This window comes from Podarcis vaucheri (genome assembly GCF_965113315.1).
Source record: "Podarcis vaucheri genome assembly, chromosome: 5".
Lineage (NCBI taxonomy): Eukaryota > Metazoa > Chordata > Lepidosauria > Squamata > Lacertidae > Podarcis > Podarcis vaucheri.
In genome coordinates this window covers 41533863-41555932 of record NC_138763.1, presented here as the reverse complement: position 1 = coordinate 41555932, position 22070 = coordinate 41533863, and the positions used below count along the sequence as shown (strand labels likewise).

At 42.7% G+C, this 22070-nt stretch overlaps 1 protein-coding gene across 1 annotated transcript; it reads left to right on the top strand.

The window, feature by feature from the left end:
• The first annotated feature begins 50 nt into the window (after positions 1-50).
• Positions 51-15252, top strand: LOC309531981 (nuclear body protein SP140-like protein). Its single transcript, XM_082221897.1, has 11 exons — positions 51-408; positions 815-956; positions 2092-2257; positions 2889-2984; positions 3846-3988; positions 5063-5113; positions 7682-7800; positions 10016-10121; positions 12352-12423; positions 12551-12694; positions 13951-15252. The coding sequence occupies exons 2-11, from the start codon at positions 816-818 to the stop codon at positions 14029-14031; spliced, it is 1119 nt and encodes a 372-aa protein (XP_082078023.1). The 5' UTR covers positions 51-408; position 815; the 3' UTR covers positions 14032-15252.
• The last annotated feature ends 6818 nt before the right edge of the window (positions 15253-22070 follow it).

The following is a 22070-nucleotide window of genomic DNA, read 5'->3' as shown; positions in this document are numbered from 1 at the left end:
ACACAAGTCCTTACCTGCAGGCTGTGGTCATGATCTGTGATGGAGGACGGGAGGGGCCTCTCAAGTCAGAGACTGACAAGAGTAATATTTTTTTTTAACGTGAGAAATATCTTATGCACAGTTTTTGACTCACGGGGCAGGGGGGAAACTCATGGTTTATCATCAAGCGTTCCTCCAGTTTCGGTTTCCTTTTCTGATTTTTGTGTCCGTGATGATTTCCTTTCCATGAAACGGACAAAGTTCCTCACTTCTCCCCGAGCGCAGCTCAGAGCAGGCAGCGCCAGCGCTCGACTGGAAGACGTTGAGTTTCCTTTCGTTTTCTCTCGCTCTTCTGGACGGGGAATTCCTCCTCCTGCTTTCTTCAGCCCCTTCCTCACAGCCCCATCTCCGCTCAGTCAAAGCAGAAAGGTAAGTCAAGGGACAGGTCGGTCTCCTCCGCAAGGAAAAGGCGCTCCAGGGGAAACACGCTTCCCGTCTGCGCTAGTCTCCCTCTCGCAAAAGAGCGACAGACTCCGGAGGGACCCCACTTCTGCAACAGGTGGGTATTCAGATTAAATGCAGAAGAAGACCAGGGTAAATTAACCCGGATTGGTGTTATTCGCAAAGAACACCTAAACCTGCGTCGAAGTGGAAAGAGGAAATCGCAACACAATTATTTCCACACCCTGATCTAAAGCTAAGGATTCCATGATAGGGTTTCTCATTTTTGGAAACGGAATCATTCTAGATAAACGCTAGATGATGCTTAATTTTGCTTGTTTAAAAACCACATGATTTCCAAGGTCTTTAAAACATAGTTTTGTGTTGTTTGTAGTATGTCTGCTCCAGGTACTTCAGCTGAAATTTTGGAGTGGTTCAGAGCCCATAAAATGGAGATTTCTGCTGCAATTAGAGATTTGTTTCCTTTTCTCTATGGCCTGCGAGACAAGAATATAATCTCTGAAGAAAATTTTAAGGTGACTATTGTATCTGATGCAATTATTTTCTGCTTAAATTCCTACTTTGTTGCTCAATTCGATTTTTTAACATACCTTTTAATGCATTGTAAATTTGCTGTTTTTAATTGATTATAATTTAGTAATGATTTATTGCTTTTGTTGAGAGTGAATTTCTGTTTAATTATTATTTGTTGATACTTTGGGAGTGCCGTGCTTTATTCTAATGGATTATCACATATTCCTTTATTTGATATAAGATATTTCTTTTAAGTCATATTTTTATTATGACTTCTTTGTTTTGCACCGGATTTTTATGTGTGCCCTTGTATATTTTGTTGTTTCTTCATATTGTAAACTGTCTTGTGTAAAGCAGTATAGAAAGATGGTATACAAATTAAAAGTGAAATGAAATGAAATAGCAGCAGCCTGGATAGCTAAATTGGTTAGAACATGGTGCTGATAACACCAAGACTGCAGTTTTGATTCCCGCATAGGACAGCTGCATATTCATCCATTGCAGAGGGTTGGACTCAATCATTCTCAGGGTCCTTTCCAATTGCGCAATTCTACGATAATAATAATAATAATTTATTATTTATACCCCACCCATCTGGCTAGGTTTCCCCAGCCACTCCCCAAAACACAATACAGCATTTAACATTAAAAACTTCCCTAAACAGGGCTGCCTTCAGATGTCTTCTAAAAGTTGGATAGTTGTTTATTTCCTTGACATCTGATGGGAGGGCAGGCACAGGGCAGGCACTGCTACCAAGAAGGCCCTCTGCCTGGTTCCCTGTAACCTCACTTCTTGCAGTGAGGGAACTGCCAGAAGGCCCTTGGTGCTGATTCTACGATTCCATCCAGTTTGTGGCTTGTTTCTGAAAAAGGGGCCTTGAGTCTTTCTCTGCCATTGGTAAAAGGCATAGGATAGGATGTTAGTGTTCAGAGAAATGTAAGCTACGCAACGTATTTGAACTTGGCAAAGGAGAAGAAAATTGTCAATGTAATTTCTGCTTCCTTTGATTGTGCTGGGATGATTATTCAAATAATCTGCTGTTAGATGTGGTGGGAAATGGGAAAGTTACTCTGTATTTTCAGTCTAAAAGATGTTTTGAAGACAGAGATTTAAAAACCCTGTATTGTTTCTTTCTAGAATTGGCAAGATTTGGTAACTGCAAATCCAAATGATATTCAAAGAGTGATATACAATGTCCTTGAGAACATTCAGGGCAATCTGTCAGGAATAGAGGAGATCTTCTGCAGCAGTAACCTGGCAGCATATCAAGACTTACGGCCACTATATGAAAGCCTAGGAAATGGTAAATCATCTTGTATTGGGGACTAAACCTACCAGTTGAGCCTTAAAGATATATAGCCAAAAAGAAACAAATTCATTTGGATTTGAGGAATGGTATAGTCAGTGTTTGAGCCACAAAGCCTTGTTCAAGTCTTTTCCCAGCCAAGCATTTACTTTGTTTCAGTCCTCTGCCTGCCACCACAAATGACATACTTGTGCATTAATTTATGTATTGAAAATTATTGATAGGCTGATGTTTATTTTGAAATATAACAATGTGGTTTACAAAATAAAACCAGTTCGCCAGAATAATGATAAAACATAAACCAGCATATTCAAAGTTCAGTAAAGCTGGTCCTAAGGATCATTGCCCAGGAGTGCCTATGCAAATAGGTAAGTTTTCACCAGCCGGCAGAGCAGCTGCATTCCCTGTAATGTGGGGCCACAGTAGAGAAGGCCCTTCTCTGGGCCCCATAAGATGCACATTTTCTGCATGCAGCACTCTTTTGAGTTGCCGTAAGACACATCATGATTAGAAAGCTTCCAGAGATGACAGCGAGCAGGTTGCCTTAAGATTTCTGTCATTTGTTGGCAGCCCAAAATATGGGAACTGTAACCTTTGACATCAGTTTCTTCATTTCATTTTGGAAAAGGGACACAAGAGCAAAGTCTGGATTTCCAGGGCACGACACTGCCCGTAAACTGTGGAACAGCACAAGGCACTTTACATATTGATATATTTGCAACAGGTAATCATTTGGAAGAGTAAATGTATACAGTAATTACATCTGTTTAAGGGATGCAATACCAATAGCAAATTTAAAAAATGTGTTTGCATAAATGTGTGGTGTTGGGAGGAGGAGGCATCAATGTGGGTGGTCTGTGAGTATCTTTTATTTTCTGGGAATACTTTGAATACTAATATCCTATAAAGCTCTTTATTTATATTCCACTGTATCCTGTGAACCTGGGCAAGCCTAAAATAATTCCATCAGTACCACAATGGGATTTTCAGTGCTTTTGAAATCTTTCCCTATTTATTAATGCATGCTTAAATGATTTTATTTAGCTTTAAATGTTTTGTTTTTGTAACAGAACAGTGCCATGTTGATTCTCTTTAACATTAATGCATTAATCTACATTTATATGTGGCTTTTATTACAACCCATAAATCTGAATGAAAAGCAATTGGCGATTGCTCCCATTTTTTCAAAAAATAAAGAAACAGTTTATTGTGACCGTGTACAGGAGGAAGGGTGACAGGGAGGAAAGCAGGTGGCAGGGAGTCTAGCTGTGGTGATGGGCTGGTTCATTCTGAGGGGCCCTGAAGTTTGGCATTAGCTGTCATCAGCCTGAAGTTTCTTTCCGACTTCCACACCACGATCTTGGCTTCTTTCTCTATTCAGTGAAGTCTACTGAATGGGATAGGTCAGGCATAGGCAACCTCGGCCCGCCAGAGGTTTTGGGACTACATTTCCCATCATCCCTGACCACCAGTCCTGTTCACTAGGGATCATGGGAGTTGTAGCCCCAAAACATCTGACGGGCCAAGGTTGCTTATTGCCAGGTATAGGTGCATAACATTAATGAGACTGTTCTGTTTGTCAAAGGAGTTTCAAGAAAAAGTATTGAGGGTCCTAATGGAAAGTGGTTCACACCAACACAATTTCAGACTGAAGGAGGACGTAAACCCTGGAAATGGTGGAGGAGAAGTATCCAATGTGGGAAGACTTCATTAGACACATTAATAAAGGTATGTAGTTCACTTGTAACAGCCGTAATTTTAATGCCTCATTTTCTTACTTGGAACTCCAAAGGAATTTCAGAAGATACAATTAAGGCTTTACAGATAAAAATCCACATATTTTATTCTTAAAATGAGTATTTATTCTTAAGCTGCCTTGAGTCCCCTAGGGAAAAAGGTGGGAAATAAATAGATAGATTTATAATGATAGCTTCAAATTCTACACTATATAACTGGAGTTACCTTCATAACATCCTTACGCAATAAAGAGGGAGGAGAATAAAGAGTGAGCAAGAGGAACAGACAGAGCTCAGGTGCTTCATCAAAAACCACAAAGTGTACTTTCTCTGACTATCTGTTATCCCAAACCCACCCTTGCTGACGGGAGGTGTGCAAGGTAGCTTCCTTGTACCTGACAGGAATACTTTGAATGACAGTGAGGTCAGAGGAAAATGAATTGCCATTTGTTCCAATTCAACCCCAAGCAGCAGGTTTTCCCTGGGGAAAGCAGTGGGACAAATAAGTGTGGATGAGCCCTTAGTAATAGAGTGGTACCTTGGGTTACGCTTCAGGTTGCATACGCTTCAGTTTACAGACTCCGCTAACCCAGAAATAGTACCTCGGTTTTAAGAACTTTGCTTCAGGATGAGAACAGAAATCGTGCTCCGGCGGCGCAGCAGCAGGAGGCCCCATTAGCTGAAGTGGTGCTTCAGGTTAAGAACAGTTTCAGGTTAAGTATGGACCTCCAGAACGAATTAAGTACTTAACCTGAGGTACCACTATACTGAGTCAATTAACATCTGCAGTGGGCTCAGAAACCACTGTTTCTCTTCAGGCTCAAATGAATGTAATTCAGCAGTTTCACATGGGAACCAACTTTTACATATCATTGTTCATGCATGGCAACTTTAAGGTTAGCAGCAGAATGTCCCAGCGGAATTAAATATTCTCCTACTCTATTTTAAACATATATCTGTAATAAGGTGTCTAATTTCTTATGAGTTCACTTCCTAAGTTCAGGTGATGTTTTGGGATTCTGATTATGCCTCACAGTAAACCTAATAGTTGTGATGTTTATTTCAGAGCGGACAGCTACCTGAGCCACCAAAAAATTCCAACAGGACAACAACGATGGTAAACATTTCCTTAACAGTTTTACTAGATTTAAACTAGCATATGCACAGTTTATTTATTCACTTATATATTTAGATATTTCCTAACTTCCCCTCACCTAAAATGGTTGTACCACAGTTTACATCTACATAAGGCAATACAAAACATAATATATAACAAAGAAAAACAAAACGAGAGAGAGGAAGCTTCATGTGTGAGTGAGATTTGCAGTTCAATAGGCATTGTGGTGGGAGGCTCTTTGCCCAGCTTGCTTGCCCAACAAAATGATGGTGGCACACATGAAGGACAAAATCTAGTGCCAATGATGACAACAATGGCTCAATCCCTTAGCCAATTATTATTATTTTTTTACAAAACTCTTACAGTATTGAAACATGACACAAGAGTGCAATCTTAGTCAAAGGCAGGTTTCCTGGTCACAGTTTCTTTGAAATGTCCACTACAACTGCTCACACTGCCAAGGTAGTAAGCTATGCTTTAAGCTAAGTAATGGGGTACCTTTCTGGCAAATTTTATCTGGCCCCTCCATGTGGGCCAACTTTGGCAGGTAGATGGGACAATCCACATGGCGCCATTATGTCACAACATGATTGGCAGGCGGGGTGTCTCATCCCACTGCCAAAGCCCCTCGAATGGGGTTCCCAAGTGCTTAATAACCAGCTGACAGTTGTGTGCTTGGCAACCAAGCTTAGCTACTAGTGTAGGGGCATGGGGGACGGTGGTCTGTGCCAGGCGGCGGCGGCGGGGGCGGGGTGTCTGTAGGGTGGCACCTGGGTCTGTAGGGCAGCACGGTGTCTTGGGATTCTGGGTGGCAGGGGAGCCTGTGGGTGGCAAGGTGGTTCCTGGGTGTTTTGAGTGGAGCCACTTCCCTTCCCTGAAATTGGCGGCTGCCCTAAAAAACGCTGAACAACTCTGGTCTGCCCCAAGCCCTGGTGGGAGTTGCTACATTGCTGAGTGCAAGCAATGTTGCCAGTCCTGTGCTCAGAATGGGCATCTAGTGAAAGAAGCAGAGAAAGAAGCCTGTATTTTGCAGACATTGGAAGCAAATGGGGCTGCCCCACCTATATGGTATAAGGGGCTTTTCTATATATTTCCAAATGACACTCAACATTCTGTAATTGATGTTCATGTTTAGTCCTGACTGAGTTGATTTGGGGAGGTTTTGATCCTTTAGGGTTGTTCCCTAAATATTGTTTGCACTGCTGCAAATCCCAGGTTTTCCTAAACATGGTGATGACTTCCTCTTGTTTCCCAGTGTCCATGTTTTGGCACTCACTACCTGAATTCGCTCTCCCCTAGGAGATATGGGAGCCATCTAGGTCAAGCCTATGGTAGCAGTCCAAATAAGGTTGGGGGAAGGTTGGATCAAGAAAATGCAGAATTCCCTGATAAAATAAGCTCAGTTTCACATATGCAACTTATAAAAGGAATAAAACAAAAACAGGAGAAAGAGGAATTATCTTTTCTCAGAAGCTGAAAAGTCAGTCATGGCCAGTGAGTAATTTTACAAGGGCACCTTATCTAAACACCCTCTCTGCTTATTATAAAGATAAAGGGACCCCTGACCATTAGGTCCAGTCGTGACCGACTCTGGGGTTGCGGCGCTCATCTCGCTTTATTGGCCGAGGGAGCCGGCGTTTGTCCACAGACAGCTTCCGGGTCATGTGGCCAGCATGACTAAGCCACTTCTGACGAACCAGAGCAGTGCACGGAAACGCCATTTACCTTCCCGCTGGAGCAGTACCTATTTATCTACTTGCACTTTGACGTGCTTTTGAACTGCTAGGTTGGCAGAAGCTGGGACCGAGCAACGGGAGCTCCCCCCGTCACGGGGATTCTAACTGCCAACCTTCTGATCGGCAAGTCCTAGGCTCTGTGGTTTAACCCACAGCGCCACCCGTGTCCACTGCTTATTATAGGGCCCAGTAAATGTTACCTGTGTTGGCTTCCAGCCAAAAATGTTGGGGGAAGGTTTGATCAAGAAAATGAAGAATGTCCTGATAAAATAAGCTCAGCTTCACATATGAATAAAATATAAACGTATGACTAAAATAAAATAAATAAATAAAACAGGGGCAGAACCTGAAAAGTCAGTCATGGCCATTTATTAGTGTTACCAGTGGTAGTCTAATCAACAGTGAGTCAACAGTGAGTAATTTTACAAGGGAACCTTATATAAACACTCTCTCTGCTTACCTTTTAGGGTCCAATAAATGTTACCTGTGTTAGCTTCCTGCTCTTCAGGTTGTCACATAAGTACTAAACCAAGAAAATAGGAAGATGCTGAGTATATATATACCATGTAATAAACTGAATATATTTAAAGAAAACTACCAAAGGTTATTTGTTGCATCAAAAATAACAAAATCTGTTTTTTTAAAAATCCAATTTTCCACACCGTTGTTTATTTTGATAATGATGTGTCTGCCAGCTGAATATCCCTTTAAACCACAATTCAGGGCTTTTGCCCTCACAAGGTGGTGTACAAGAAACACCACATATTAAAACTCACCCCCCCACGCATTCTGATAAATTTATTTTTTACAGTCACTGTTTTTTCCTCTTTAGTCTGAACATGATGATGTATGTATTGTGTGTAAGAAAGAAGATTCACTGATATGCTGCAGTTCATGCCCCAGATGCTTTCATGAAGATTGCCATATTCCGAAAATATCTGCTGAAAAAAGGTAGTTTCTCCACCTCAATTTCTGAATTAAGCTGATCTATGAAATAACATCAATATCTTACAACTAAAGCATCTGCTACATTTGCTAAGTAGTGCAAAGTCACACAACATGAATTGTAGCCCATGACTCAGGCTAAAACTGCATCTATTTGAAGCCCAACAAGCTCTAGGCATCTCAACTGTGGACATCTGAATTAATGCTGGCAGTAGTGTGGTTTGCATTTCACACCATTTTTCATATTATTCATATTATTCTCATGTTGAGTTAAGGTGCAAGTCTATATAAGGAAAGCTGCACAGATTAAAACATCTTAGAATCATAGAGTTGGAAGAGACCACAAGGGCCATCGAGTCCAACCCCCTGCCAAGCAGGAATCACCATCAGAGCACTCCTGACATATGGTTGTCAAGCCTCTGCTTAAAGACCTCCAAAGTAGGAGACTCCACCACACTCCTTGGCAGCAAATTCCACTGGCGAACAGCTCTTACTGTCAGGAAGTTCTTCCTAATGTTTAGGTGGAATCTTCTTTCTTGTAGTTTGGATCCATTGCTCCGTGTCCGCTTCTCTGGAGCAGCAGAAAACAACCTTTCTCCCTCCTCTATGTGACATCCTTTTATATATTTGAACATGGCTATCATATCACCCCTTAACCTCCTCTTCTCCAGGCTAAACATGCCCAGCTCCCTTAGCCGTTCCTCATAAGGCATCGTTTCCAGGCCTTTGACCATTTTGGTTGCCCTCCTCTGGACACGTTCCAGTTTGTCAGTGTCCTTCTTGAACTGTGGTGCCCAGAACTGGACACAGTACTCCAGGTGAGGTCTGACCAGAGCAGAATACAGTGGCACTATTACTTCCCTTGATCTAGATGCTATACTCCTATTGATGCAGCCCAGAATTGCATTGGCTATTTTAGCTGCCGCGTCACACTGTTGGCTCATGTCAAGTTTGTGGTCAACCAAGACTCCTAGATCCTTTTCACATGTACTGCTCTCAAGCCAGGTAACAGGTTAATGAATATTAGCCAAGGTAAACAAAACTATAACAGTAGTTTTCAGTAATATGTTATAGCCAACTGCGTAGCATTACTTTCTTTTATAGAACACCTAGTTCCCATTGGTGCTTAATAAGAATGATTATTATGACTAACCAGGGCTGGCCCACCCAGGAGGTAAGGTGAGGCAACTCCCAAGGGGCCAAGCTGCCTTTGCCCCCCCCCAATAAAAGATGAGGGAGCTGGGCACCCCAAACGTTGATGGGCATTGCCATTCAAATGGTGTGGGTGCACTGAATCATGTGTTCTATTATGCGGACCGGGGCTTACTCCCCCCCCCATATTTTATTCAATTTGGCCTACAGCAGGATCCACAGGGGCAGCTGATCTGGCTTCAAAGGAATGCTCCTTGAAGGCCGGTTATTAGGTCCCCTTGGCAGCCTACCCTGTACCACAGCAGTCAGTGAATAGGAGATGCTGCTATTCTCCTCCCAAACCTAGGGAGGAAATGACAGGGTCTGCCCTCTGGGGTCTCCTGGGGTCTGCACCCACCTGTCATGAGTCAGAGTGAGCCCCTTTCCCCCTGACAGCTTTTGATTTCTACTTCAACCATAAAGTAAGATTGATTTCCTTTGATTCCTATCAGGTATTCTATTTCAAGCATCAGGTACGGTTGATTTGATTCCCTCCTAGTTCCCAATGTAGATATTCACTCACCCCTCAGGTGCCAAAGTGACAAGATGCCCTGTGACTAAGTCCTTTTCTTCTTATTGGTTCTGATGCTTATTCAGCCATGGATCTGTTATCCTATGTCTTTTTCTAAAAGCATTGTTTGAATTTGAGTTTTGAATTTGATATCCCGCTTTATCACTACCCGAAGTAGTCTCAAAGCAGCTAATATTCTCTTTTCCCTTCCTCCCCCACAACAAACACTCTATGAGGTGAGTGGGGCTGAGAGACTTCGGAGAAGTGTGACTAGCCCAAGGTCACCCAGCAGCTGCATGTGGAGGAGCGGGGACGCGAACCCGGTTCACCAGATTACGAGTCTACCGCTCTTAACCACTACACCACACTGGCTCTCTCTCTGTTTGTTTAAGAACGACCTGGTTGTATGGCAAACTTGCAGAATTAATCATAAAACATTATAATCAACAACTACCAGTGTGGCAGTATTAAATGCAAATTGCATTCAATGGTATTATCACACTTTGTTCTGCTTTCCAGAAATAGGTGGAAATGCACCTTTTGCCAATGCCCAGAACCAGCAAGTGCCCGTCCCCGTGAAGAGCACCTGGTTCTGAGATGGAAGATGCGTGGCAGGACAATTATGGTGAGCTACATCAACCTTTTTCTATTTCAGTTAAATGACAGGAAACATAGCAAAAATAGGGCTGTGACATTAATTGCTTAAAAATCTGGGATGATCGAAACCTTGTTTCCCATTCATTAAGCCTTAGAGGAAACTGCTATCAAATATATATAACTCAAGGTGTTAACACTAGCATAAAAGCCCTAAATGGCTTAGGAACCAAATATCTAAAAGACAGTCTGTCAGGGTTTATGGGTTCAGAGTCAATCCAAGTCCCCCAACAGGTAAGCCCAACAGAGACCCCATCTCCTCAGAGTACTGCGGAAGGATGATGTCAATCAATGTTTGATGATCTCCTTCTACCTGCCAACAATAGAAAGTGTCCTTTCATACTGCATCATGGTGTGGTACGCTGGTTTGACATCAACTGATAGGAAGTGCCTACAGAGGGTGGTGAATACAGCATAAGATATTATGGACTGTCCTGTGAATCCGCTGGATGAAATAGTGGAAGAATGTTGCCTCAGGAGAGTGAGGAAAATTCTCAGGGATGATTTACACCCTGGCCAGCACTTTCTTGATCTCCTGCCCTCAGGCAGAAGATATAGAAGCATGATTGGTAGCAACAACAGGGTAAAGAACAGCTTCTATCCGTGGGCTGTTAGGCTGCTGAATGAAAAGATAACAACAAGGCAACTGACTTTCAGGTTTGGTGGGTGTGCATCAGTAAACGAGGGGAATTAAGACTAAGAGAGCTGAGTGGGGGGTGCTTGTATAATCTCACTGTATACAAGTTGTACAAGTGACAATAAAGTATTTCAATGGTGCTACCACCCCCTTCTTACAGAGGATGCCTGTGGCTCACTGAGATTCCAAAAAGTAACAGCTAAATCACCACTTTCTACTGCCTGAAGCCTCCAGCAAAATGAAACACTTACACCAGAGGTTTTCAACCTTTTTGGTCCATGGCTCCCTTGACCAACTACACTCTTTCTGTGGCACCCCTGTGGGGCTCAGGAGCCCAGTTATGTCACCCCTTGCCTGCAGAACCAGCAGCATCTCATCCTTTTTCAAACACCCTCCCTTCTGGAGGGGTCCCTCAGTCTCCTCTCCCTTCTCCTTGGGAGTCCTCCAGGCAGCCACTGCTGCCACTCCTGATCTCTGAGCTGCCCCCCGCCTCAAAGAGAGGTGCCTCCTCACACTGCCCCACAGGGGCCTGGGAAGCCCCCCCCCCCTGCAGGCAGCCCCAAAGGCACCATTTGCCTGAGGAGCTTGCAGCCAGGGCTGCTGCAACAAACAGCTGCACAAGCCTTTGGGAGGCAGAGACACAAGAGGGCATCAGAGGAAGGGAGGGAAGGCAAGAGGGACAGAGGCCAGTGTTGCCCAGCACATTGACTGAAAAACACTGATTTACACAAAAGCCAGATGTGACTAAAGAGATCTGAGGCACCGGGTTTCGACCAAGGCAAGGCTCCAAATCAACACACAAAAGTACATAATATTTATTTAAGATTACTAAATAGCAGCAATACAGACCAACATCGCTAGCTTTGCTTATCAAAGTTATTGTTACTGCTCTATTAAAAAACAAATATGATGGGCTTGCTAGAAAAGAGGGTCTTGGAAATCTTGGTTTTAGCACCATCCTGAAATAGTTGGTCATGTGCTCTTTCAGTGTTGATATTACAGTGGTACCTCAGGTTAAGTACTTAATTCGTTCCAGAGGCATGTTCTTAACCTGAAACTGTTCTTAACCTGAAGCACCACTTTAGCTAATGGGGCCTCCCTCTGCTGCTGCGCCGCCAGAGCACAATTTCTGTTCTCATCCTGAAGCAATGTTCTTAACCTGAGGTAATATTTCTGGGTTAGTGGAGTCTGTAACCTGAAGCGTATGTAACCCGAGGTACCACTGTATTGCTTTTGCCAAAGTTCTAAAGAAAAACATGCATCAGAATAAAATAAAATTCAATTTTTATGTTAAATTTTGTTTTGTACATATGCACATTTAATCAATTAACTAAGCAAGTAAAGCCTGATGATTAATTACAATTTCTTAATTGACAACTAAAGTCTCATTACCAAGGAAACATTATATTGGTTGTGATATATATTAAGGACACTTCTTTGAATACAAATTTCATTGAAATTTCTGGGAGTTGTTTCCAAGTAAATATAACACATGCATATTTATTGGCATGGGATCCTTATTTTATCTGAGTCCCCCTAAAAATCAGTTCCTTTTGTTTTACAGAAATGCGAGCTCCTGCTTTTGAGGATCTGGTGTCAGCCTAAAAGTTTTCTTTTTGTTGACACTCCAGCTACAGTAAGTCTTGTTGACTACAATATTTGGGACATTGATGCAGAAATGGTTCTTTAAAATGTTACAAGTGCTTGAGTTGAAATTGCCGGAAATTCTACAAATATTCTTTTCTGATGTGCTGATTTAACAGATACAAAATTGTAATGCCGTCATAAAGAGACCCATGTGGCTCAAGCGCATAGCAGAGAAGTTGCATAAAGAAAAATACAACGCAGTGGGAGATTTCGTAAGAGATATGCGCCTGATGTTCAAAAATTTCCATAAGTTTTATAAGGTGAGCTCCAGTCTCTCTTTCCCCTACAATTCCTTGCCAGTGCATTTTAAAGATGAGGAGTGAGTAGAGGAGGTAAAATTATATTTCCATTCTAATTGAAATAAAAAACAAAATAATCAGGGTAGGGAAAAGTGAAAGGTGATTTAATCCATTTTCCATTTCTTCCTCCCTCACACATGCTCACAACCTCTCTCACAATGATCACAGTGTCTCATAGTCAGCAATCCAGTACATTTCTGAGCACAATTAAAGTGTTCCTGTTGACCTTTAAAGCCCTAAACGGCCTCAGTCCTGTATACCTGAAGGAGCGTCTCCACCCCCATCGTTCTACCCGGACACTGAGATCCAGCGCCGAGGGTCTTCTGGCGGTTCCCTCACTGCGAGAAGTGAGGTTACAGGGAACCAGGCAGAGGGCCTTCTTGGTAGAGGGCCTACTTGGAGGGTCCGCCCTGGGGAAACTCAGCCAGATGGGCAGGGTATAAATAAATTATTATTATTATTATTATTATTATTATTATTATTATTATCCTCATGCATTTCCCAAGAATTCCACCTGGCAGCGGCGGAGCAAGCCAATCAGGTGCCTAGAGCGGCGCAAGCTGGAGCAGGACACTCCTCAGGGTCTCTGAGGAGTCTGCCTTCCTCCTCTCTCACTCAGCCGCCCTACAGCTGAGGGGGAGGCAGTGGGTGGACCGTTTGGGCAGGTTGGAGCCTGCGGGTGCTCAAGCCACTGTGTCACCCACAGTGAGTGCTGCCCGGCATTTTGTCACACACACCCCAGTGGTGACACCCGGAACAACTGGAACAACTTTTGTCTTTAAAAGCTTGGTGAATGTCTGTGGTTTTTACAGTAAAAGTAACTCGTAACTTGTGTGCATTAAGCTTTATGCACTTGACAACAAATAATACAAAGAAATTAATAGGAGGTAGGCATCTGGGGGGAAATACTTTGGTAATCCCACCTGCCATTGAACCCAATGCGTTTTGACTATACACGATTTTCGCTTTATGCTCTATCCTCAGAATGTAAATTGAGAGTCATCTGTATAAATAACTGAGAATCTACTATTTCATTGCACTGGTGAATAAGTTGCTGACAAGAACCTGAATAGTCTAGTAGAGCAGGACAGCAGAAATATTTAAATACATAGCTTCCCTTGTTGTAAGTGTTTTGAAGCAAAATGGTAAAATTTAAACAAATAAAGCAACAAGCTCCACACATATCAAAGTGAACATTTTAAATTTTTTTTTTCTAGGGCAGTGACATGGTGGAATATGGAAGAGAACTGCAAGCTGAATTTGAAAATAGCTTTCGGGAAGTGTTTTCTATTCCGTAACAAATTTTTTAAATTCATCGGTTTTCAGACATGTGAGCCAGTTTCTCAGCTAACCAACTTTCCATGCATTATGTAAAAATTGGATTTCTATATAAGTAATACTTCATGCCAAATTTTAAAAATGGTGCTTTATATATGTATAACTTCATTTTTATTACTCAGCAGGATACATAATGCTACCTGCATTCTTTAGGATTTAGAAATTGAATTGCCATGGGGATTTTAGGTGGGTTTGCAGGAAGTACAGGAAAAATGTATTCTATGTATTCAAATTATTTGGCTAAAGAGTCAGATTTATAACATGGCCATAGCAATGGTTTCTTCCATTTCCTTAGCTTAATCTAGTGCTTTTTTTCCTTAAAAAATGTTTAGGGGTACTCTCATTTTGCTACTCATATTGAAACACTGCCCCTGAATGAGGCCAAACTTAGATTCACAAAATGTTTAGGGGTATGGATACCCCTGTGTCCCGTCCCCCCCGAAAAAATGCACTGGCTTAATCCCACTCTCTCCTCACAACACTAGCTGTGGACAAGGTGAGAAAAGCAGGTTCAGAGGTTCTAGCTGTTGCAAAACATTGCAGCTAGTGCTAGATTGTTGAGGGGAACAGATTATCTCCCCCAATAACTGCAGTGCTCAAAAGTCTGCAGTGGCTGTCCATATGCTAGCAGGCCAGGATCAATATTCTTATAATGCAGGCATCCCCCTCACTTATGTGTGTGCCAATCACACGTGACCTTGTATATGTGTGGTGCTGGGAAATAATATAAATGGAATCGTGCCAGGAAAGGATGGGAGAGAGCTGGAGAGTCCTCGTGGCTCACCAGGAGACTCTCTCAAACCCTGAAGAGGACATAAGTGAAGGCGGAGGAAGTCCCAAAGAGTGTTAAGATGTGGAGCTTTGTTTAGGCTACCTAACAGCAGCTGCCTCCAGCCTCCAACCTATCCTCCAGTCTCCAGCCAGTCCCAACTCTAGTTGAAGAGAGAGAGATGTAGGAATAACAAAGGACGACAGGAGGTTGGATGCAGGTGAGCTGTGCAGAAGCACGCTGACAAGCATGCTTCAAGACAAGCTGCCGGTTAGCTCTGTGGAGGCTCCTTTTATTAGCACAATATGCAAAACCAGTCAGATACATTTTGGACTGTGACCTTTACACATCTTCCAATCCTGAGATCGAGGGGTGGTACAAAGTTATTTTGGCACTTGTTTCCACCACATCATTTTCCGAAGGAGACAAAGGTCACAGACAGGGCACAGCAGACCACTAAAAGAGCAAAGGTTAGATAGAGGGCATAATGTTCAGACAGCTGTGGCTTTGTATGCGGATGGAAGTGTGCTCCACACCCGAAGGTCACACAATCAGACAGCTGAGGCCTGTCTGTAGGTGGAAGTGTATTCCACACCTGGCAATCATTCCTTCAAGAGAAAGAGAGAGAGCATGAGAGCAGGGGGGAAATAGACTCAACAACTTTCGGCTCAACAATTTGGGGTTTTCCTTAAAAAAAACTCAACAGCTTTAGGGGTGTCCAGATTTTTACTCCTTGAAATATGGCAACCCTAACTGCACGAGGGCCCAGAACATAACCTCCACATAAGTGGGGTGAAACCTAAAATTTACAAGGCCCTTAACAATTTGGGTTCGGGATTCCTCAAGGACCACCTAATCCCTTATATCTCTGCCTGATCAGTGTGGTCTTCAGGAGTCACTGTTAATGGCATGGCTCAGATCCATGGCTTGGATTTGCTAGCACACGTGCATTTTGTATTCTGGGTCCAATTTTATGGAACTCCCTTTCAGTTGAGGTCAGACAACCTCCCCTCTCTTGAACTTCCAGCACATACTGCATTTCTATTAAAAAAAAACCAGTGGGTGTATCAATGTACATGAAACTAAGTAAGAGAGTTAGGACAGCAGGCAGAGAGAGAAACGTAGTGATAGAGGGAAGGCAGAAGTTAAGGGAACAGCTACCAGAAAGCGATTCAGCACAGAAAGTATAGAGAGAGCAGGACGGTCAGAGACTTAGGAGTTAAAGCTTGCTTAAATAAAGGTTTTTTGTTTTGTTTTATAGTACCCCTGCCTGATCCTTAGTGATAATTAACACCACTTGAAACAGTGGGCAATTTAACTGAAGTTTCAATTATAATTTCAATTTATTTTTATTTTTTGTACTGCATCTTTGTAAACCACTTAGAGACTATTGTAGTTAAGCATATGTAAATTCTTGAAATAAATAAATTTATGCTATCTGGACAAACTTTATTTTATATGCATCTAATATCAATGTGCAAGGACACCTATTGATTGGTGCCTCAGAAATATGAAAAGGTCAAAGATGATATGGGTGATACATTTATTTTGTGTCTCTTGCACCAATTGATAATTACTATTTTTTTCCTTTCATTTCCTGTATATAATGCCCCTAGGAGTTTCTACAATTTGAAGTAACAATTGAAGTAACAATGATAATAACATAGACATTTTAAATAAGTGAACTAGCATATTCACAAGCTATGAATTCCAAAGTACTTTCATGGAATGGAAATTAATTGCTTCCAATTAAGGTGCCTTAAATCTGTAGCCACTGCTGAATTCTTGAAAGCATCCTCCCCTCAGAAATTAATCGTAGGATAAACGCTACCTATTGTCTGCCTTGTAACCTGGGTTTTTTTTTACATCTTACAATAGAATCATAGAATTGTAGAGTTGGGAAGGGACCCCAAGGGTCAACTAGTTCAGGCCCCTGAATCCTGCCCACAGCTGTCCGACCATGGATGGGCTTGAACCACCAATCTTCTGGCTAACAGGCAGACACCTGGGAATAATGTGTTCGCAATTACCAGATTCTGTCAGTATGCCAGTTGCGTCCAGTGGTCCTTTACCTTGCTGCAGTTTCCCATTAGCAAGAGTCCTCTGAAATGATAAAGGAGAGTAAAAATAAGCTGAGACTAGGGATGGTATTCAATGCTAGTCCTACTCTGAGTAGAGCCAAGGGCATGACTAACTTGTGTTCATTCATTTCAATGAGTCTATTCTGGGTAGGTCTGATGTTACTATTATTCTTCCACTGCTGTGGACAAATAGCCTTACATCCAACTTTATCAAAGTAAATTTCCATTGAAAAACAAATGATCAGCAGCAGGATGTGTAAATGTTAGGCATTTGCTGGAGAAAAGTATATTAGCAACTGGAGGCATATATGCGTGTAGGATGGTCAGATTAAAAAAACAAACAGATGTGGTTTGATATGCCATAACATGCACAAGCTCAGATAATGATATGCATCACTTCAAAAAGTTGGGATGAGACTAGCAAGCTTTCTACACAAAAACACACCTGACCTGCACAGAGTGGAAGAAGTCTTCCCTGTAATGAGGAAAAGGCGAAAGAGAGAGAGAGAGAGAGAGAGAGAGAGAGAGAGAGAGAGAGAGAGAGAATGTGTTAAGTTTACCGTAATCACTGTTTTGCAGAACTGCAAAGGGGTGGAACGAAACTAGCAGACTTTCTATACAAACATCTCTTGCAGGAAGTGTCATCAGGAAACAGACAAAGCTCAAGGAACAGAAGGAATGCTTTTCAGCTTTCACTACTGCTTTTCATATGGGGACTAGAGAATGCAATGAGGACTAGAGAATGCAATTGTTGGTCAGCCAGTGATATTGTACCATAGCTGTCAACTTACAGATTTGAAAATAAGGGACCAGCAGCCTCAAAAATAAGGGATCAGCAGCCAAAATAAGGGATTTTCCGGGCACAGGTATGTTCAGCTTCTGAGCCTCTCCGAGCCAAAGGCAGAAAGCCCAGCCAGCAGCCAAACGAAGCCTCATCAATAAGGGACAGCAGCGGGACATGGCTCTGGGATAAGGGACTCTCCCACCAAATAAGGGACGCTTGACAGCTATGTATTGTACGTGCCTTTATGCATGCAAGATGCAGTCATGAATGTGCTGGCTTTCTGTTATGATGCGGATCGGCTGTTCTAAGGTCTGGAAAGAAAATATTATATATGCACAACAGCCTTTTTCAGAATAGCAAGAATATTAAAGCCATTCTGCTACCTCTTTATAGTTATCCAATAATATAGTCAGGAAATACAGAAAAGGTCGTTAAAATAAAGAAGCTAGTTTTGCACATCCTAACAGGCTCATGCAAAAAATTAACTAGTGAAGCTTTTTCAGGCATTAACCTAAATGGTAGGAGTAGCTTCACTTCACCTGCTTAATTTCTTTTCAGCCACAGAAGTAGGGACCCCCCAAAAGGCATCAGCATTAGAACACACTACAATCCTCCCAACTTCAGATACCAAATACATGTGTGAGTGCAAGTAATTGAAAATCTGGGAAATAGGGTGTGGGGAAGTCTTCTCAGCTTTCTCACTGGCTGAAGAATGTGTCAATACAGCAATGAATCCATTAACATGCTAGTACCCTGACTGTGAGGGACTCGGGTGGCACTGTGTGTTAAACCACAGAGCCCAGGGCTTGCCGATCAGAAGGTCGGTGGTTCAAATCCCCGCGTTGGGGTGAGCTCCTGTTGCCCAGTCCCTGCTCCTGCCAACCTAGCAGTTCGAAAGCACGCAGTGCAAGTAGATAAATAGGTAACGCTCCGACGGGAAGGTAAATGGTGTTTCCGTGCGCTGCTCTGTTTCACCAGAAGCGGCTTAGTCATGCTGGCCACATGACCCAGATGTGCTGGGCCCAGGGGTAACCCGAGTAACGTGGTCCAGGTCCAGTCCCGAATCCAAGGGTTCTGCAAGGAGTCAGTCCGACAGGGCCAAGGCAGGACATGAGGCAGGAAACCAGGCAAGGTCAGGCACAGGATCACAGGCAGGTTCTGGCAAACAGCAATGTTGCTCTCACAACCTGGGGTGGGATCCAGCAGCTTTTATCTCTGCCGGGGTAACGGCCAGTCCTGATTCCCCCAGTGACTCCCCTCCCCATCTCGCCCGAAGGCAAGCACTCCTCCTGCAAGTACTCAGGTCTCTCCTTCTCTCAGACCCCAGTCTCTGCAGCTTGGGAGATGTTGGCGGGTTACTAGACCCAGAGGCCGCCTCAGCCTCTCCTGACCCAACTGGTAGTGGAGCAGCTGTAAGTGATGGCCCAGCTGAAGGCAACAAGGTAATAATCCCTGCATCTGGAGCCAAGGCAGGCTCCGGCCCCGGACTCGGCCCAGCTGGTGCTTGTTGCAGGGGAACCTGTGCAGACTGGGGCTCCCCAGAATCAGGCCCCAGACTAGGTTCAGCTGCTGCCTGAGGCAAAGGATCCATTGCGGACTGAGACTCCTCTGGCTCCGAGTCTGACCCCGAGTCCCAGGCCATCACACCAGAAGTTGTACGCCAGCTCCCTTGGCCAGTAAAGCGAGATGAACGCCGCAACCCCAGAGTCATCCGTGACTGGACCTAATGGTCAGCGGTCCCTTTACCTTTACCCTGAGTGTGAACAAACAGAAGAGGCTGAATCTGCAGCCAGTGATAACTGTGTCCCGTTCTTTCCATCACAGTCAAATGATTTGACAAGCACCAGTATGTCAATCTTGTCTGTGTCAAGCTTCTTCAGCAAGTTCTTCTATAGTGGGATCATTTACAGTACTGACAAACCAGCACTGTAAGACAGATAAAGTGAGAGAGATTAAAGACTTAGGAATTAGTACTGTATCATGATTCCCAAGGATGTAGCACCTTAGACACATACAGTGGTACTTTGATTCTCAGACGACTTGGTACTCAAACAACTTGGAACCCAAACATTGCAAACCCGGAGTAAGTGTTCTGGTTTGCAAACCTTTTCCGGAAGCCTGAAAAAAGGGGACTACAGCTGTAAAAGATTAAGTAAAAGAAAAGAACAAGGGAAAATTAGATAAACTCAGGGGGGAGGATTTGCTGAAACAAATTTGGAAATTGGGATGCAGAAAGGGGAGGTATGGGGAAGTCGGTGAAGTAAGGTTTAAGAAAAAAGGATTTGAAATTATACATGTTTGTTTATGTGTTTGTTTGTTTGTTTGTTTGTATATTGTGTATTGTTTGTGTTTATATAAAGTGTGAAAAACCAATAAAAATTTTATATAAAAAAAAACTTTTTCCGGAAGCCAAACGTGCTCCATTTTGAGTGTTACGCTTCCGATTTGAGAGCCACACTTCCATTCTGAGTGCCTGGGATCATCTGTATGTAAAGCGGAGACTGTACCACAGAACTGTGGCCTTTCCCTTTCCTGTGGTTGTCCTCTATCTCTGTAGAGCCACTCAAAGGAAAAATATCCCTCCCAAATGGTGGTGAGAGAATATGCATAGCTAAAGGTATGATACATTTGCACTTAGAATGTGTGACACAGCACTATTATGTGGAATATATTCTTTTGTTGCACGTATCCCATGACAGAATAGTTCTTGTTTCTCCATCATCTTTTATTTTAAATCATTCCGTACAGTTGAAATATCAGATCAAATTATGCTGGGTAGATCACATCAATAACCGTTATTGTCCTTAACTTGAGATTTAAGCCTACACCAGTGCCAGCCATGCTAATGTTTGCCCTTCAACATCCTACACACCAAGTTGCCACAAGAGGAGTTGTGAGGAAGATGAAGATATGGAGTTACATCCATCTAAACAGAGAGAGCAACATCTGGGTATCAGCTGATTAGACATTGATGATTTTATTTTAAGTCACTTCTTACACCCAAAACACACTAAAGTCATATGGCTGAATAGCTGTGATACTGAAGCACGTATTTGGAAGTGATGCTATTTTTTGGTACTCTGAAAAATTCATGAAGAGCTAAGCTCCACTTATTGGGCTGCACCCATGATTCTCTCTCTGCTAGATCAAGGGATCTTGCGGTAATGGACTGCCGAGTTTTAATGTTGCCTAACAGAGGAATCCAACGCAACAGCTGTACTAGTGGAAACTTGTTGTGCAACTGATTCTGCAATCTGTTTTACCGCAAAGTTACCAGCATCTTGCTTATGCATTTGCTTGCACAACAGCATCCTACCGTTGGAACCCAAACACTGCAAACTCGGAAGTAAATGTTCCGGTTTGCAAACTTGGTTCGGAAGCTGAACGTGCTTCGTTTTGAGTGTTACGCTTCTGAGTTGAGTTCGACAAGTGGTGTAGGAAGGGGGGTGCAGTGGGTGTAGACCGCCCGGGGTGTCATCATTGAGGGGGGTGACAAAATGGCAAAAATATGTGTTTTTAAAATAAAACAAATTGGGCTCACAACACTTTTTTGAAAAAAACAACATAATACGTATTGAAACTTTTTAGCTCAGTCAACAAACGCAACAAAACTGAACTCGACGCTGTGTAGTGGATGTGTATGTGTATGTTGACTTGTTGAGGTTAATTAATTGTCAGATGAAGTTATTAAACTTGTTTTAATTTTTTTTTTAAGTGTAATGTTCGGCTAACAAAAAAAGTTCACAAACTAGAACACTTACTTCTGGGGTTACAGTGTTAAATTGTGTTTAACTGTATTTAAATTGGTTATATGTTTAAACGGAGTTATATGTTTAACTCTAAAAGGGTGTGGAGGCAGTGTCGTCTAGGGAGAAGGGGTGTGGCTGGGGAAAGTCCAGAGGGCCAGATTGAAAGGCATAGAGGGCCACAGTCAGTCCCCTGGCATCAAGTTCCCCATCCATTGTCTAAATTGAGGGGAAATACCTCCTTGGGGCAAAGTGTGAGTAACATCCAGGCAAAACTGAGATTAGCTGAAGAATGGAAGCACCGTTCAGTGATGCAGAATTTAGGGTAAATTGTATCATAATACTTCCTCACATCCCAGAGAGTGAGGCAATGTAGCCTGTTTATTCTGCCTGCGTTCACTTGTCTTCAAATGTCAATGTCACCTCTCCACATGCAACACTGAGAAAAGCTTTTAAGACAACACATTTATGTCCCTGGACTGTGTATAGTCATGCACTCACAGGTCTTGTGGATAAACAAGACAAACTACTAATAATGTTCTTCTTTGCTCCTCCAGGAACATAATTTGTTGATTATAACATGCCTAATAATGCTAGCACTCATCTCATATGTGGTTGG